Source organism: Haliaeetus leucocephalus, unplaced genomic scaffold, assembly GCF_000737465.1.
Source record: "Haliaeetus leucocephalus isolate CR32 unplaced genomic scaffold, Haliaeetus_leucocephalus-4.0 Scaffold1000, whole genome shotgun sequence".
NCBI lineage: Eukaryota > Metazoa > Chordata > Aves > Accipitriformes > Accipitridae > Haliaeetus > Haliaeetus leucocephalus.
Window position 1 is genome coordinate 2,549,672 of NW_010973436.1, and position 17,037 is coordinate 2,566,708.

The 17,037-nt window shown below is 60.3% G+C and overlaps 2 protein-coding genes across 7 annotated transcripts in view; both read left to right on the plus strand.

Moving 5' to 3' along the window:
- The first annotated feature begins 1,011 nt into the window (after positions 1 to 1,011).
- TEAD3 (TEA domain family member 3) lies at positions 1,012 to 12,846 on the plus strand. Of its 6 annotated transcripts, XM_010584639.1 has the most exons (12): positions 1,012 to 1,147; positions 4,201 to 4,265; positions 6,434 to 6,496; positions 9,060 to 9,071; positions 9,406 to 9,543; positions 9,770 to 9,813; positions 9,921 to 9,971; positions 10,341 to 10,479; positions 10,610 to 10,783; positions 10,970 to 11,110; positions 11,345 to 11,497; positions 12,527 to 12,846. In XM_010584639.1, exons 1-12 carry the CDS (start codon positions 1,012 to 1,014, stop codon positions 12,638 to 12,640), a joined length of 1,230 nt encoding a protein of 409 aa, XP_010582941.1. In that variant the 3' UTR covers positions 12,641 to 12,846. The 6 variants fall into 6 exon arrangements, with proteins under 6 accessions (XP_010582941.1, XP_010582942.1, XP_010582944.1 ...); XM_010584640.1 differs by lacking the exon at positions 9,060 to 9,071 and having other exon boundaries at positions 9,921 to 9,982; positions 10,346 to 10,479; XM_010584642.1 differs by lacking the exon at positions 9,060 to 9,071.
- Positions 12,847 to 16,907: 4,061 nt separating this feature from the next.
- The window catches only part of SMPD2 (sphingomyelin phosphodiesterase 2, neutral membrane (neutral sphingomyelinase)), a 4,191-nt gene continuing 4,061 nt past the window's right edge, over positions 16,908 to 17,037 (plus strand). Inside the window, exon 1 of the mRNA XM_010584645.1 lies at positions 16,908 to 16,970. The gene's annotated coding sequence lies outside the window, so the exon portion shown is untranslated. The remainder of the gene's footprint in view (positions 16,971 to 17,037) is intronic.

Consider the following 17,037-nt stretch of genomic DNA (forward strand, 5'->3'; position numbering starts at 1 on the left):
TTTCTTTTTTTAAAAAAGAAAAAAAAAAAAAAAAAAAAAGAGGCCTTGCAGCGCGCTTGAGCCAGCGGGCTTCTGCAGTTCCTTTAAAAGGAGATGTCTGCGCCGGAGACCTTTGTACACTCCCAGCTCGTCCGGGAAGCTCGGCGCAGGAGACACCTCTCCGCTCCCACCGCCGGCAGCTGCCGCCAAACATGTTATTGCAAAACACTGCGCCGGGAGCTGGGCAAAGGGAGGAGGAGGAGGGTTGAAGGCTCCTTGGCATCACCCACCGGCCAGGGAGCGCCCGGGGTCCCGGCCGAGCATCCTCGGGGCTGGGGGCCTCTCCCAGTGCCAGGGGTAGGGCTGCCGGAGGGCTCCGGCCACCTGGTTCCCATTAACGGGGTCTGGCTTGGAGCCGCCCAGCGTCTCCCTTCAAATCCCAGCTCTGCCTTTGCCAGGCATGGTGGAACGGGGATTTTTAGGGCTGGGGGTGGTTTTGGGGCCAGCTTGCCCGAAGAGGTGGCTGGGTGGCAGCGGGTACTGGTGCGGGGTTGGGGCTCACAGGCTGCGGGGCTGCTGCCACCCCGTTGTGTCACCCGTGGGCGCCGGGCGCCCGAGCAGCTCGTACGGGTAACGCAGCATCCGGGCTGTTTCCTTCACAAACTTTATTTGAGTGGACCCTGGGTGGTCACTTGTGGCTTGGTTTTGGGGGTACTCATGGAAATCATGGCTCTGCTCCCAAAGAAAGCCTGTTTGTGTCTCTGATGCCTCACACCAGGATGCTGCTCCCAGCCCTGGGTGCAAGTAGGGACAGGGCCAGCACTGGGGACGGACCTGAGACCATGCTGTCACTGTAACCCCATACCCCCAACAAGGCTCTCCGGGTCTAACGGGTGTCCCCTGTGTCCCGGCAGGTTGTCGTGTGTCCGTGGGGGCTCGGGGTCGGAGCCCAGAGCAGCCAGCACCATAGCGTCCAACAGCTGGAACGCCAGCGGCAGCCCCGGGGAGGGGCGGGAAGATGGCCAGGACGGCATGGACAAGAGTCTGGACAATGATGCCGAGGGTGTGTGGAGTCCGGACATCGAGCAGAGCTTCCAGGAGGCGCTGGCGATCTACCCTCCCTGCGGCCGGCGGAAAATCATCCTCTCGGATGAGGGCAAGATGTACGGTGAGTGATGGGGGCAGGATGGGGCGGCCGGGGGTGAAGCAAAACCTCCTGCCCCAAACTCACACCGGGCCATCGTCCTTGAGCACCCTGCAACCCCGAAAGCAGCTTTCCCGGGTGCATCCCGGAGCTGGACCGGGGAGGTGGCAGTGACCCACGTCCCCTCCCTCTGCGCTGGCTCTCCCTCCCGCTCCCTCCCTCTCTCGGCCCTGCCGGACCAACTGGTTTGGTGAAGCCGTCAGGCAGGGAGCGGGTGCGGGCAGGGAGCGGGTGCGGGCAGGGAGCGGGCGCAGGACTGCGGGGCCAGTGCCAGTCCTCCGGCTCCCGTGCGCCTCCGCGTCGCTCCCCAAACCTTCCCCAACCGGACCTGGTGGCGGAGAGCACCTGGTGGCGAGGGCCACCCGCCCACCCCAAGCCACCAGCAACCCGGCTCAGCTTTCGGTGACTTTGTTGGCAGCAGCGGGGCTGGTCGGCCCCACTGGTGCAATGAGTTTGGGGCAGGTCTCAGCCTAGTTCCTCGTATGTCCCGAAACACCTCTGTCTTGGTGCCTCTCTGCAACCAGGATGGATGACGCAGGCAGGGGGTGATGCTGGCGCAGGGCTCATGGTGCCACCAAAGAACGGTGGAAGGTGCCATGGTATCCTCATCCCTGCCAGGGTAGGGGCTGGTCCCTCCTCCTCTCCACCTCCCATGATGTCACCCCCAGGGGGACAGGTTGCCACGTTACCGTCACCCCGCGGTGACGAAGGGACCAAGGCCAGCGCCTCCATCCTCAGCCTCCAAAATACACCCGCCTGGGATGCTGCATCCGTCACCCGCAATGGCTCACCTGCTGCTGGCACAGAGGGGCAAAGGGGACGAGGCTTTGCAGTGAGCACCGTGCCACTGTCCCCGTCCCCATGCCACCCTGCTTGCCAGGGCCCCCAATACGGGGCATTGGGCCTGGCGGCTGTGGGGGGAGCACAGGGCTTCCCAAGCGGGTGCATTTTTTGGATTTCTCCGGGAATAGCTGAAGTGCCGCCGGGAGCCTGGCCCCGCGCAGCACGCCGGGCCCCGACCGGTTTTTCCAGCCTTTCGGAGACATCTGGCAGCTGCTTAAAGAGGCAGCGGGCCCCGCCGGCCGCCTTTCATCTCCCCCCACCCTCTCCAGCACCTCCCCACCGGGACCCCCCGGGACCCCCGGCTGGCGGTGCCAAGCTTACCAGGATCCCCAGGGCCACCGGTGGCCGAGGCGATGCCGGCATCTGACATAAAGGTGTGCCGGTGCCACTGCTCACCAACACCACCCCTTTTTTGGGGGGTCCCATGGGATGCCCATGCCCATGCCAGCCGGTGCCCCACTGATGCCAATGGTGTGGGGGTGGCGAAGCAGGTGGGAGCTGGGGGGGGCCAGGCCGGGCACGCTGGCCCTCTCTCTCACTCACTGCCCGCTGGGTTATTTTTAACCCAGCCCGTCCAACTGGTTCACGTGGTGGTGTCAGGGGAGAGGAATTTGGGGAATGTGGTAATTTGGAGGAGGACGTGCCCTCTCGGAGGGAATGGCACAGCCCCGGGTGAATCACGGGGGACAGGGACGGGGCGCACGGGCACGGGGACAGCTGCGGGGGGAGGCTGCGAGGGTGCAGCCCAGGGCGGTGGCGGGGACGTGGTGCGAGGCAGGATGGGTGCAGGAGATGCTTGGCACTGGGTGCTGGGCACTGGGTGCTGGGCTGGCACTGCTCCACTGGGGTGCATGAAGGCACCCACATTTCTTTCCCATATTTCTTTCCCACGGGCTAGGTATGGGACTCAGGAGCGGGATGTGCAAAGGGGGATGCTGCGGTGCTCGGTGAAGGCGTACCCCCAAACTGGGGCTCGGGACTGGTGTCCCCCGCACCCGCACCCCTTGGCAGCACCCTGCTGTGGGCATCATCTCACCTGGGCTTAAAGGACACACTTGGGGTCCTGGCCCTTGTTAAGCACTAATGAGGCTGGTGAGCCGGGAGCCGTGCTCAGTGCTTCGGGGTGGCACCGGGGTGCTGTGCTGGCCATGCAAAGGGTGCTCCCGTTTCCAGGACCCACGGTGGACCCAGCCACCCACCCATCGGCTCCTGCCCGACACGGGCACCCCAAGGCGCAGCCGTCCCCGCGCAGCACCTGGCCCTGTCTGTCCCCATGTGTGTCCCCCCTCCAGGAGGGCCCAGTTGCTCCAGGGCTGGGAGGGGGCCGGCTGGGGTGGAAGAGGTGGGGGGGGTGGTGTGTGTGTGTGTATTTTTTTTTTAAAGGGATTTTTTTTTTTTTTTTTAAAGCCAAAACCCGCTCCAAGGGCATTTCGACAAGTTCCAACCGCGACCATCTGGTCCATTAAAATAAATCTGGCGTGCCTGGCCGCCCCCGTGTGCGGGGGGCGCGGCGGCGGGGGGGCTGGGGCCAGGGCCGGGAGAAGAAAGCTCCCAGCTGCTCTGACGTTTGAACGTAGATTGGCCACAGCTGGCCCCTAAAATGTGGCGCAAAAGCAACTTCTGCTTCGAATTAGACCCAGGACGTTAGGAAATACTGGTGCAAAGGCCAGCACGGCTTGCAAAAGGGGAGCGGGGTGCCAGGGGGGGCACCCCAGGACCCCTGTGGGAAGGGCTGCGGGGAGCGGATTGATGGGCTCCCCCGGGGGTGCTCCAGCGGGGCTGGCTTTTGGGGGGGGGCTGTGGTTGCCTGTGTTTGGGGACACCGCCGTGGCGGGGGGTCCCTGGCGGCTGTCACCCCCCCCTCCGACCCTCCTGTATCTGGGGGTTGCCAAAGCCGCTGGGGTGGGGGGGCCGCAAGGTGGGTCCCCCTGGGCTGGGGGGGGGGGGGCTGGCCACCCCGATGTCCCCTCGGGCCGGACAGCTGTCGTGGCAGCGCCATCTCCTGGCAGTGCCTTCTCCTGGCAGTGCCTTCCTCATTAAGGACCGGCCTCGTTAAGGACCAGCATCATCGGGCCGGGCTGGGCAGGACGGGCTGGGGGCTGGAGGTGCCTTTTGGGGCTGATGGCCCTGGCCCCCCCGTTTCCCCGGGGCTGACCCCTTGGCTCTGCCGGCAGGTCGTAACGAACTGATAGCCCGGTACATCAAGCTGCGGACGGGGAAGACACGGACGAGGAAGCAGGTGAGGCCATCGCTCTGCTTGTTCTCTTGGGAAAGCTTAGGGGGGGTGGGAGGGGGGTGCCAGGTAAGCCTGGGGGAGAGCGGGTGTCCGGCTGCATCGCCCGTCCTCTGCGTCCCCTCCTGGAGCCACCGTTGCTGCCGGCAGGACCCTCGTCCTCCGTGAGGAGCTTTGTCTGTGAGCACAAACACCCTCGGGCTGGTCTGTCCCAGCCTGATCTGGGGATGCCCTGAAATTTGGGGTGCGGGGGCAGGCAGCACCCAGCCTCCCCTGCCTGGCTGGGGTCACCCCACGGGTGGCAGGAGCCCTTGAAATCTCCATCCAAGTCGTGTGGGCTTCTGTGTGCAACTGCATGCATCTTTTTGCTGCTCCACCTGCATCTAGAGACCGTTCCCACCTCTGCCCCTTGCCAGGCTTTACGCCGCTTGTGCCGGATGCCGCGGTGAAGGCACCCCCAAAGCCCCCAGGCTGAGAGCAAGGCATCCCCATCCCGGCCAGGGGACAGGCTGTGGTGCTGGTCCTGGGGGGCCTGGAGGTACCACAGAGCCCTTGCCCCGACCTCTCTGCCTTGCAAGGTTGGATGCTGGGGCAGGCAGCGCGCAGGCAGGGATGCTGGCAGGGCAGGGAGCACGCAGTGGTCCTCCTTTGCCTGCACATTTTGTGGGCAGGGTCACATCCGTCCCAGCTGCGAGCCCTCGCTGCACCCTCATGCCAGAGACCAGACCTGTCTGAGGACTGGACTGCCACAGCCCTCGATGGGACATGTCCGTTTGTCACAGGTCTGGTGGCTCTTCCCTCCCATCCGTGGTGGCCTCCAGCCAGGAGCCATGCCGCCTGTCCTGGCAGAGCCGGTGGCCCAGGATGCTGGGGAGTGGGTGCATCTCCCATCGCAGGGGGATGGATGGGTTTGGGACATGGGGATACTTACGTTGGGACTGGCCCATGCCACGAGTCCCTGCAAGGGAGGGATGCTGGTCCCCAGACACTGGGGGGGACATTCCTCTAGGATTGATGCTGGAGGAAGAGGGACCAGAGTCTGGCCACTGTCCTTGTGTTCAGACCAGCGCTGAGCAGCTCTTTATTTCTGGCTTTAAAGCCTTAACTGGACCCCCTGGGCCCACCCTTCGTGGAGGGAAGGATGTGGTGCTGTGCAAAAGCGATGCTCCAGGGGGACTCGGGAAAGGCACAGGGGAGAGTGCATGGGGCATTGTCCCCTCTGTGCAGTCGTGTCCTGGACAGCCTGGTGTCCCTTCTTGGACAGCCTGGCACTGGTGGGAAAAGGATCTTGCTGAAATCAGCCCCAATGCCCGGTGGGTGCAGGACTCCCACCCTGCCTGGGGCTTGGGGCAGGCACCCCAGCCATGCTGCGCCTTTCCTGCCTGTACATCAGCCCCTTTTCTTTGGATCTTGCTCTTATAGGGGTCTGGACACACAAAAAAACCCACCCCCTTTTCTCACCTTTCCCACCTGCAAGATCAGCAGGAGCCCTCAGGGAATGAGCCAGTCCCTCCTGGATCTCCCTTGGGACTGGCAGTCCTGCTGCAGCCCCACCTGGGGTAACCCAGGGGCACCCCCAAACCAGCTGGGCCATATCCTCAGTGTTGTGTGCAAGCAGCAGCTCATTGCGCTCGCAGGGGTTGGGGGGTTCTCTCTGTCTGGGAAGCCCCAAGAGATGGTAAATGTGGACCCCACAACCGCAGCAGCTTCACTCTGAGGAGCTTCACCCCAACTGGGGTGGGGCCACAAACCAGCATCAATCAGCGCAGCACCGGGGTGTCCCCCCCCATTTTTCCTCCCTCCAGCTCGCGGTGGGCGCAGGACCCTCAGCATCTCCAGGAGCATCACCCCGGCAGCCCCACATGCTCCCCCTCCTCCTTCTCCACGCTCCCTTCCCCGGGGACAGCATCCCACCTTGTGGGGGGAACATATCTTCACGCTCTCTGTATTTTCCTTTCCGAACGGCGTGGCGGGCGCTAGGTGTCCAGCCACATACAGGTTCTAGCTCGGAAGAAGGTGCGGGAGTACCAGGTTGGCATCAAGGTACGTTGGTGCCCTTGCCCAGGTGTCTGCGGCGGTGTCTCTGTGAGCATGGGCAGCCCCTTTCCTTCCTCCTCCTTTCCTCTGGTTGACGGCTCTGCTGTTCCCCCTCTCCTTCTGCTCTCTCTCTGCAGGTCTCTAGCCACTTGCAGGTTCTTGCCCGACGGAAATCTCGTGAGATTCAGTCCAAGCTGAAGGTACGCGTTCCGCCCCGGCCCCGCCTGGCCTGCCTGCTGACGACTAACGCACTCGGCTCTGCGGTGTGCTGCTTGCTTTCTTTTATACCTCTCTTTTTTTGGTGTTTTTTTTTTCTTCCCTCTCCCTCGGCTCCTGGGACCGGATTATTTTTAGTGGCATTGTTGTGGGATGCCCAGAGAGAAGTGCAAGGGAGGGGGGTCCAGCTGTGGGAACACCAGAGCCCTTCCCTCTCCCCCAGGAGGGTGAATTTGGGTGTCAGATCCTCTCCTTTCACCCAGGCAAGGACTACCCCACGGAGAAATGGGGGTTTAAACCCTCCTCCAGTGATACACAAGGGCTGCCTCCTCTTTTGGGCCATCAGGGGTTCTCCCAGGAGGGGAAGGACCCCCCAGAGCAGCCAGCGAGGCAAAGTGAGGTTCAAGCAAGGGGTACAAAGGGCCTCCCCCACAAGCTGAGACCTGGCCCTGCTCGTGACGGGTGCCGGTGGGATGTGGGCAGAAGCAGGGGTGGTCCTGGGGGGTCCCTGCAGGCTGTCAGCCCAGTGGCTTGTACATGCCAGGTGGCACGTCAGGGATATATGGGTGGCAGCGGGTCCGGATGGGGCCATGCTGTTGGGGAGGGGGCATGATGGTGCCAGAGCAGCCCATGGTTCCAGGGGCCAAGGGAGCCGAGCGAGGAAAAACTGGATCATCCTCTCTTCTCTGGTCGGCTTTTCTTTCCTTCCTTCCTCCTAACTGGAGCCCGACTAACCCTTCCGTAACCGTGGCGGTGGTGGGGAGGGTGATGATGGGGGGGGTATGGGCAGGACTGGGGACATCGCCGAAGGACTGAGCCCTGCTCGGGTTGGACCCAGATGGTGCAAGGTGGGGGACAGAGAGGTCCCCAGTGCACGACTGCCTGTTGGGGACAGCCAGCTCCCGGCTGGGCTGCGCAGCCCGGGATGCTCCTGGGTTATAATCCCTGTGCTGTCACACCGGAGAGCAGGATCCAGGGGGGAACTGCTGCCTTGGCGAGGGTGTGGGAGCCCAGAAAACCTTTCAACCCCACTGCTGTGACCTCAAGGTCCCAAAAGCATCGCCAGCTCCCCACGTCCCAGTTGCCCCATCCTGGGTGCTGTGTCCAAGCCTCCAGCACTGAAGCTGGCAGCAGGGGCCACCCATCAGAGCTGGTGCTGGCATTTTGGTCCCCAAAGATTTAAGGACCTCTGGCTCATGCTGGCTGGGAGCCCACCAAGTCGTGCCCTCCAAAGCCCTTCAGCAGGGACCCTGGTGCCCTATAAGTGGGGTGCCAGGAGGGCTCCCACACCCCGGCGGGTTTGGTCTGCTGGGAGAAGCCGGGAAAGGGCACCTGAAACTATTCTGGGAGGCTCCTCTGGGCTTGTATGTCTTTTAAACCCAGCTCCCAGCCCCAAGAGGTGCAGCCAGGGAGGGGGTGGCAGCAGGATCAGCAACAGCAGAAGCCTTTGCACTAAATAAATAAATAAATAAATAAAATTAAATAGGCTTTCCTTGCCACACAGCGCAGTGCAAGGGGGAATCAGAGGCAGGAGTGACCCCAGGGGTCTGAGGATGGAGGCCGGTGTCCATGGCTGTGCTCTCCATCCCTGGCCATGCTGCCTCCAGGAATCCAGTAGGGAACAGCGGGGGCAGAGATCCCCTGAAGTGATATGCTGTGGATGCAGAACATCCCTTCCCAGCCATACTTGGAGGCAAAGCCCGGCTCAGGCAGCACTCTGCCCTCACCCAGCGCTTGTCCTGTTGAATGGAAACTCCCTTCCGTGAGCAATATATATATTTTTAAGCTGCAGTCATGTGCGTGTTAGTGCTGCCCAACATGTGGCTGCATGCCCCCACTCCTGCCCTGCTCCAGGTGAAAATAAATGAAGCAATTGATCCCTGAGGAAGGTTCAGAGGGAAAACAGAGGGTGTGTGGTGGGACCAGCACACCCGTGTCCTGGTGATGTGGCTGGAGGAGCAGCCCGGCCCCAGGGCAAGACCTCAGAGCCCTCCGCTACTGCCCAGTGCTGCTGTGACCTCCGGAGCAAAAGGGAGAAGGAAAAATAATTGGTCTTCTATATAAATGCACATATGGCATAGGGGGTTTGTGCCCAGGGTCTTCCTTGTGGTGCCTATTGGGGATTTGGTGCCAACATCCCCGGGCAGCCGGGTGCAGGTGCCCTTTGCCGGGCAGGGCAGGACCCGGGCGGCTCTTCTTCTCCGTGCCCTGGTTGCAAGCGTTGGGGGCTGCTGAGGAGGTTGTAAAGGATATTAAAGGCTGTAAAAGGAATTAAAAAGCCAACAGAGGCACAGGCCTGGCTTGCCACAGCAACCCCATAAAATAGCAGGGGGGTTTTGGCATCCTGTTCCCAACAGGATTAAGCCCAGGCATTGGTGCCCACCATGTGCATCCCCTGGTGACCAGCTGGGTCGAGGGGTTTGCTCCCCGAATCAGAATGTGGTGATGAGCTGGGGTGGGGGATACACAGCTTGGGGGGGGGTGCACACAGTGCCCGCAGGCTCCCATGATGCTCTAACATTTTTTTTTCCTTTCTTTTGCGGACAGGCCATGAACTTGGTAAGTTGAGCTTGAGTTTGTGATGTCATCTATTCCCCATTACCTTTTGCCCCCTTCTTTGGAGGGGCTAAACCCTTTGTGTCCCTGGGGGAGCGGGGACACCTGCCAGACCCAGCAGCTCTTGCCCAGGGGACATTTGCAAGCTTCAAGTATTAATTAACATGGGTGCATTTAAGGGTGGGGGGCATCCACCTGCCCTGGTCCCTTGGCCAGGCTGCACGACCAGCTCCGAGCTCTGCAAAACCTGCCGGGCACACTTGGATTTGCGGGGGGGGGGGCTCGGTCTGCCCCTGTAACCCCCGTCTCCCTCCTGTCCCCTCTGTCTCCCCCCCAGGACCAGGTCTCGAAGGATAAGGCTCTGCAGAGCATGGCTTCCATGTCCTCCGCACAGATTGTGTCGGCCAGCGTCCTGCAGAACAAGCTCAGCCCCCCCCCTCCTCTTCCTCAGGCCGTCTTCTCTGCTGCCCCCAGGGTGAGGACAGCCCCACACCCCCCCGTATGGGGACACCCTGGGGTGTGGGGGGGACATGGATCCCCATGTACAAGCCTCCCAGGGATGGGGGGATGTTCGATGGCCCCTTGGTTGCGGTGGCAATGCAAGGGGGGAGGTTGGGGGCTCCTCGTGATTTGCAGTAGGTGGGGAGGGGAATTTGGGGGGGTTCAGAAGCCGCTGACTCTTCCCTGTGCTGTTCCCACAGTTTTGGAGTGGGCCTATCCCAGGACAGCCTGGACCCTCTCAGGAGTAAGTACAAGACCCCTCCGCTGCCCGGTGCTGGGCAGGACCCCCCCTTGGTGAGGGGCTGGGGCGATCCAGGCTTCGTTAACCTAACGATGCTCTTTATTTTCCAGCATTAAACCGTTTGCACAACCAGCTTACCCCATCCAGCCACCCATGCCTCCATCACTAGCCAGTAAGTGCTGTCCTTGCCCCCTTGCAGGGGACCCTGCACCCCTGCTAGCTCCTATTTGTCCCCTGTCCCATGCCACCTTCCCACCCAGAGTGCCACCAACCTGCGGTCCTGTCCCCAGCCCTGCTGGGGGAAAAGCCTCAGTTTAAACCTGGTGAAAAGTTCCATGGTGAGTGGGACCCTGCTGCTCCCGGCTGTGTGTCCCCAGGAGCGGGACTGGCACATCCCATATTTTGGCTGCCCCATGGGAAAATCCTCATGCTGGGAGATACGGAAGGGTGGGGGGATGCGGTAAGGACAGCAGAGCCATGGCAGTGCAGGGAGAGGGGGGGCTCGCCCCAGCTCATGGCTGCCCCCCCACCCCAGGTTACGAGCCCTTGGCTCCGCTCCCGCCAGCCGCCTCGGCCGTGCCCGTCTGGCAGGACCGCACCATCGCCTCCGCCAAGCTCCGGCTCCTCGAGTACTCCGCCTTCATGGAGGTGCCACGGGATGCCGAAACGGTAATGGTCCCCTCCGTGTCCCCACCACCCGGGTGGGATGGTGCCCATCCCTGTGCTTGGTGGCATCTTGCTTTCATCTGACCTCTCTTTTTTTTTTTTATTTCTCCCTCCCCTGCCCCGGTCCTTACAGTACAGCAAACACCTCTTCGTGCACATCGGCCAGACGAACCCCTCGTACAGCGATCCGCTGCTGGAGGCCGTGGACATCCGCCAGATCTATGACAAGTTCCCTGAGAAGAAAGGTGGCCTCAAGGAGCTCTATGAGCGTGGGCCCCAGAACTCCTTCTTCCTCGTCAAATTTTGGGTATGATGCTGGGAGGATGAGGATGGGGACGGTTGTCCTTGAGCCATGGACTCCTTGCAGGTTGGGCACCCTGCTGGTGAAGCAGGACTACCCTGAGTAACTCCATATGCCGGTGTCCCCTGTCCCCATTGAGAACTGGGTGTGATGGCACCTAACGGGACCCTCTCCCTCCTCTCATCTCTCCAGGCGGATCTGAACAGCACGATCCAGGATGGGCCGGGGACTTTCTATGGTGTCAGCAGCCAGTACAGCAGTGCAGAGAACATGACCATCACGGTCTCCACCAAGGTGTGCTCCTTTGGGAAGCAGGTCGTGGAGAAGGTGGAGGTGAGTCCCGTGCCCTACTGCATTGGGAAGGGGTGGGAATCAGGTCCACAGGGGTCCCGGGATAAAGAAAGTCCCAGAGCTGGGTGTAGGACACATGGATGCATGCCCGTCCATGGGTGGAGCAGAGAGGACACCTCCACCATGTCCCAGTTGGCCACCACCTGCCCGTGCCCACATCCCCTGCGGTTTTTCGGCTCCCATGGGATGGCTGCTCACCCCGGCTGTCCCCCGCAGACGGAGTACGCGCGGCTGGAGAACGGCCGGTTCGTCTACCGCATCCACCGGTCTCCCATGTGCGAGTACATGATCAACTTCATCCACAAACTCAAGCACCTCCCGGAGAAGTACATGATGAACAGCGTCCTGGAGAATTTCACCATCCTGCAGGTACCTTCCCTCCTTTTCCAGGGAGCATTTCCCACCAGGAGCGTTGTCGTGGTTTAACCCCAGCCAGCAACCAAGCACCACGCAGCTGCTCACTCACTCCCCCCCCATCCAGTGGGATGGGGGAGAAAATCAGGAAAAGAAGTAAAACTCCTGGGTTGAGATAAGAACGGTTTAATAGAACAGAAAAGAAGAAACTAATAATGATAATGATAACACTAATAAAATGACAACAGTAGTAATAAAAGGATTGAAATGTACAAATGATGCGCAGGGCAATTGCTCACCACCCGCCGACCGACACCCAGCCAGTCCCCGAGCGGCGAATCCCTGCCCCCCACTTCCCAATTCCCATACTAGATGGGACGTCCCATGGTATGGAATACACTGTTGGCCAGTTTGGGTCAGGTGCCCTGGCTGGGCATGAGAAGCTGAAAAATCCTTGACTATAGTCTAAACACTACTGAGCAACAACTGAAAACATCAGTGTTATCAACATTCTTCACATGCTGAACTCAAAACACAGCACTGTACCAGCTACTAGGAAGACAGTTAACTCTATCCCAGCTGAAACCAGGACAAGCGTGGAGCCCACACTTGCATCGACCCTGCCATCCCTGCTGTGCGCTGCCCAGCCCCGGGGCATCCAGCCTTGGCAGTGCAAATACACTGGCTGTGTCTGAGCCTGTGTAAGTCTCCCAAATAATGGGTAGTAATTTTTTGGTGGTGCAATTAATTTGGTTGTGCCTGAGCCCATGCAACCCCCCCCTCCAAAACTGGGTAGTAAATTTTTGCTGGTGTAATTAAATTGGCTGTGCTTGAACCTGTGCAACCCCCCAAATAACAGGTAGTGATTTTTTGGTGGTGCAATTAAAGTGGCTGTCCCTGAGCTCATGCAACCCCCTGAATTACAGGGAGCAAATCTTGATGGTGCAAATAAAGTGGCTGTACCTGAGCCCGTGCAACCCCCCGAATAACAGCGTCTCCCCATGGGCACAGCCCCCTCCTAACGCGCTCTCTGCTCTGCCGCAGGTTGTTACGAACAGGGATACCCAGGAAACCTTGCTCTGCATAGCCTTCGTTTTCGAGGTCTCCACCAGCGAGCACGGCGCCCAGCACCACGTGTACAAGTTGGTCAAGGACTAGGGGCCCTCGGGGACGGGCAGGGGCACGAGGGGTGCACAGGGGAGGGAGGGGGCCGTGCAGAAAAGCCGCCCGTGCCCGTTGCCTCGTGAGAAGTCATTTGAAGAGAGGAGGAGGAGGAGGAGGAAGAAAAACAATAGCCAAAAAAGACTGACTTGCGATCGCAGATGTTTTCTACTTAGGAACAGTTTCTTTTTTTTTTTAAATAAATAAAAAAAAAAAAAAAGAAGAATGGGAAAGGAAGCGTAGGGAGAAAGGAAACCTGCGTCCGGCACTGGATGGGGAGAGACCGGCCCTTCAGTGTCGCCGATGAAGGCCGGGATCGTGCCGTGCCACCGCCAGCAGCGGGACATCGGTGCGGAGGATGACCCCTCCTTTCGCTCCCCCACCTCACTCAGATGCGGTCCTGGTCCCGAGCAGAGAGGAGCAAGCGCGGACGGGCTGGAGGACGTGGCGTTGTGCCACGTCTGGTCCGAAACCGATTGGCATGGCAGCGGCCACGGCATCGGTACTGCCTGGCAGAGCCCGGGTGGCGGTGGGGACGTGGGGACAGACGTGCCAAGGTGGGAGCAGGTAGGAGAAGGGCAGGGCAGGGCGGTGGAGGGGGATGCTGCCGCCTCTCCGGGAACCGGCACCCAGGATGCTCCTTCTCTGTGTCCAGCCAGGGAACCGGGAGCTGGCGGCGCTGAAGGCGGGAGGGCATCGACGATGCAAACCATTTTTTTTATGGCTCTTTTTTTTTTTCCTTTTTTTAAAATTGAAGTGCTTTTTAATACTTTTTAAAAAGACACCATGCTTGTAATCAGGATTATGCCCCTCTGTGGTGTCCGGGACCTGCTCTTCTGCCACCCCTGCACCGTGCCGGTGTCCGGAGGAGGTGACGCAGCTGAGTTTGCTGGGTCGGAGCCATGCAGCAAAACTGCTGGGCATGGGGAGCTGGTTTCTGCAGGGAAGGCTTGGGGGGGTGTCTTCATTTCTCGGGGGTTGCTGCAGACCGGAGGCTGGTTTTTATGTGGCAGTGGGATCCCCTGAGCTCTGCATGTGCTTTCAGGAATTGCACTTGGGGGTGGCTCAGGCTAAACATACCCCCCCCCACCCCATGGTTGCTTGCTGAGGAGTAATGAGGAGAGCAGTGAGGGTGGATTTGTCTGATTTACTTTGCATATGTACATTTTCCACCTTTTTTTTCTTCTTTTTTTTTTTTTTTTCACCTTTTTTGCCTTTTTTCTGTGTTGACTATTCTGGTTTCAGCTGCTCCCTGCAGCCGCTCTGGCCGGCTCACTTGCATCCCGCGGGAAGCGGCTGGGGAGGCGGCTCGTGCAGGGAAAAGCACATTGTGCAATGCAGGACCAGGCTGCAGGTGGGCAGAGTTTGGGACAGAGAGGACAAAGAGGGGACAGAGGACAGGAGGGATGCCAGGACAGGGGACTGGGTCTGCCTGGAGATATTTTTGTGGCTGCAGCCCAAAATAAGCCAAGGCAACGTGCCCGGTCCTGAGGCTGTGGCTGCAAAGGCAGAGCCTAGGGAGAGCATCCCCGGGGTGCAGGGCGGGGGACGCAGAGGGACAGAGGTCAGATTTTGCAGCGGTGGCATGGAGCAGGGTGGCAGGGGGCTGGCAGGGGGATGGAGAGCCCAAGATGGGCAAGTCTGGCCGGGTTTCTCGTGCCGGTGGGAGAGTGAAGGCAGTGGGAGTTGCAGAGCTGGGTGCTGCGGGAGGGCAGGAGTGGTTTGAGGGGTGCTGGAGCCTGGGATGCAGGGGGGGTTAGGTTCGATGCTGCTGGGTGCGGAGGAGTAGGAACAGCCCCAGGGCTGAGGAAAGGGCCTTGGCTGCCATCGCGATGCCACGTGTCCTGTGAGGTGCGGGGACTTCAACCTCTCGCTGCTGGGAGAAGCCACCAATCCCTGCGGGATGGGGCAGAGCCACCCCGGCCCCGTGCCCGGGCGAGGACTCGGTGGTGGGGCTGGATGGAGGTGGCCGCAGTGAGCAGGGGTGGTCGGAGCAGGGGGGAAAGAGAGAGGGAAAAATCCAGGGAAAGGCACCAGCATCCCACCCCAGGGCTGTGCTGGGGCCACCCGGCCGAGTTCTCATATGTAGCATGTTTGTTTGTTGTTTCGTGGTTCTTTTTCTTTCTTCCGTTTCACTCACTGATGTAAATCTCTGGGAATGAAAACTCAAAACTTCCCCGCCATAAAACACAGGCGTGCCCTGCTCCCGGCCCTGCCAGGGGACAAAGCTCTTCTTTAACTGGACCGGTTTGTGCCTCCATCCCTCGCTCCATCCCTGCATCCCTCCACCCCACCTGCACCAAGTCCCGGGGTGCCCACCTGCACCCCACGCACACGCTGCCTGGTGGCCCCAGCGGCCCCGGCCGGGGTTTAGCCACAATCCCAGAGACACTTTCTCAACCCCCCCCCCCCAAGCCCCTCTGTTCTCCTCCAGTGTATTTATGAATTTCACATGAAGTACTGTTTTATTTTTTTAAAGACTTTGTAAAGCTTACCAGGGTTACAATCACCATTTTTAGAGCTGTGTCAGTCCACAATGTTAAAAATCCATTTTTTTATGTATTATATTTTTTGTGTATTTTTTTTTAATCCAGCTGTGATGGGTTGTATCATATATTTGTTGTGTTTACTGTATCTGTCCAACTTCAAAGAGAGGAGACTGTGGAGCTCCGAGAAAACTACGGTCTGCTAAAAAAAAAACATTAAAATTATTTGTTCATGGGTTGGCTCAAGCGGTTCTGAAGTTCCTATTTTTTTTATTTCTTGTGGGTTTCTTTGATGGCCAGGACTACAGGGGCTGCTACAGCCCATGAAACTCCTTGGCTGGGTTATGCTTCTCCCAGGACCCCAGCTCTGGGCAGCCAGATGCCACATCCAGCAGTATTTTGCTGTGGTTTGCATTACCAGTGATGGGTTTGCTTGGGAGAGGTGACTGCTGGGTTAGCCTACCCCACGGCAAATGCTTCCCTGCACCTCCCCACAGCATCACTGGGTTCAGGGACACATATTTCAGGGGTCGCACCCTTGCCCACGCCTCAGGTGATGGAGGGCTGAGTCTGTCCTATCAGTAAGAAACACCCATCGCAGCCTTGCCTGCCTTGGCTATTCAATACACCCCACCTGGTCCCAGAACCGGAGGACCCAGATGACACACTTTAACACCGACTACTTTTCCCCTTTCTGCAAGCCAAACTACAGTATTTAGGTGCCCATTCCCATTGCCCCGAGGGCAGAGCCTGGCACCCCGGCCAAACCCTGATGCCATTAGGGCTGATGGCTTTGCACATCCCAAACACCTCTAGATTCAATTGCTTTGTCACCCATACACAAATCCTCCTACCACTGCTAAACACGCTCCAGCCCAGCAAACCACTGTCCTGCTGTTCCTCCAGACTTGGGATGATGTCCCCAAATGAGGGGGAGACCTGCAGCCCCGCTCCTCCTGCTGCCACCCCCTCCCCTGCTCTGCACCACAGTTTGGGGGTCCTGCACAGCATTAAGGCATCCGAGAGACTTATTTCTAACCAGGCTCCCTGTGGAGCTAATCCAGCCTGGGCCACAGGCTGAGAAAGGCAAAAAACCACATGTGCAGGATTGAAAAAGAGACCCTGACAGCCGAGTCAGGCTCACTGCCATCCCATGGCTACCAGCCCTTGCTGAGGACACCGCTGCCCCGGGAACAGGCTGTGGGACCTGTATGCAATGCTGGGCTGTGAAGAAGGAGGAGGCCTTGAAGGAGAGCTGGCCCCAATATTGGGGAGCTGCTGCTTTTCCCAGCCTGGACCCCTGGACAGGACCTGCTCCCTCCAGGCCAGGTGAAGCAGCTGGAGCAGAGAGGGGGCAGTGCCCGGGGGGGGCTGCGGGACCCTCCTAAAAGGACTTGGGACTCAGGAAAAAGGGGAGGGGATGTCCCGGGAGGAGTGGGATGTCAGGGAGGACCCCACAGACCTCCGAGGAGATGGAAGGAGGCGGCCTGTACAGGCAGAGCCGCCGGGGCTGCTTTGGGGAGGGGCAGAGCAGCGCACCCCCCAGCACCCCCCCCTTGCCACGGCTGCCATCCCGCCGGGTGGGGGTGTGGGGGGGTGCGAGGGGGCACCCCCATCCCCAGGGGAAAGAGCTGTGCGAAGCACTCCCCCCTCCCCGTCCCCATTCCCCCGCCCGTCCCTTTCCCCGCCGCGTACCGCCCCCCCGGGGCCGGCCCGGCCCGCTCCAGCCCCTTCCTTTCCCCTTTCCCTTCCCCTTCCCTTCCCTTCCCCTTCCGCCCCGCAGCGCTGCCTGCCGGGACGCGTAGTCCCGCGGCTCCGCACCGCTGCCGGCCCCCGCCAAGGTCCGGTCCCGCTCCGCGCTCCCCCCGCTCCGCTGCCCGGTGCCGGCCCCGCTCCCCGCCCCGCTCC

Coding starts and splice junctions, on each gene's coding strand:
- TEAD3 (XM_010584639.1), top strand. CDS start 1,012: ATGGACAAGAGTCTGGACAATGATGCCGAGGGTGTGTGGAGTCCGGAC. Junction 1,148..4,200: donor GGATGAGGGCAAGATGTACG/GTGAGTGATGGG, acceptor CTCTGCCGGCAG/GTCGTAACGAACTGATAGCC. Junction 11,111..11,344: donor AGGTCGTGGAGAAGGTGGAG/GTGAGTCCCGTG, acceptor TGTCCCCCGCAG/ACGGAGTACGCGCGGCTGGA.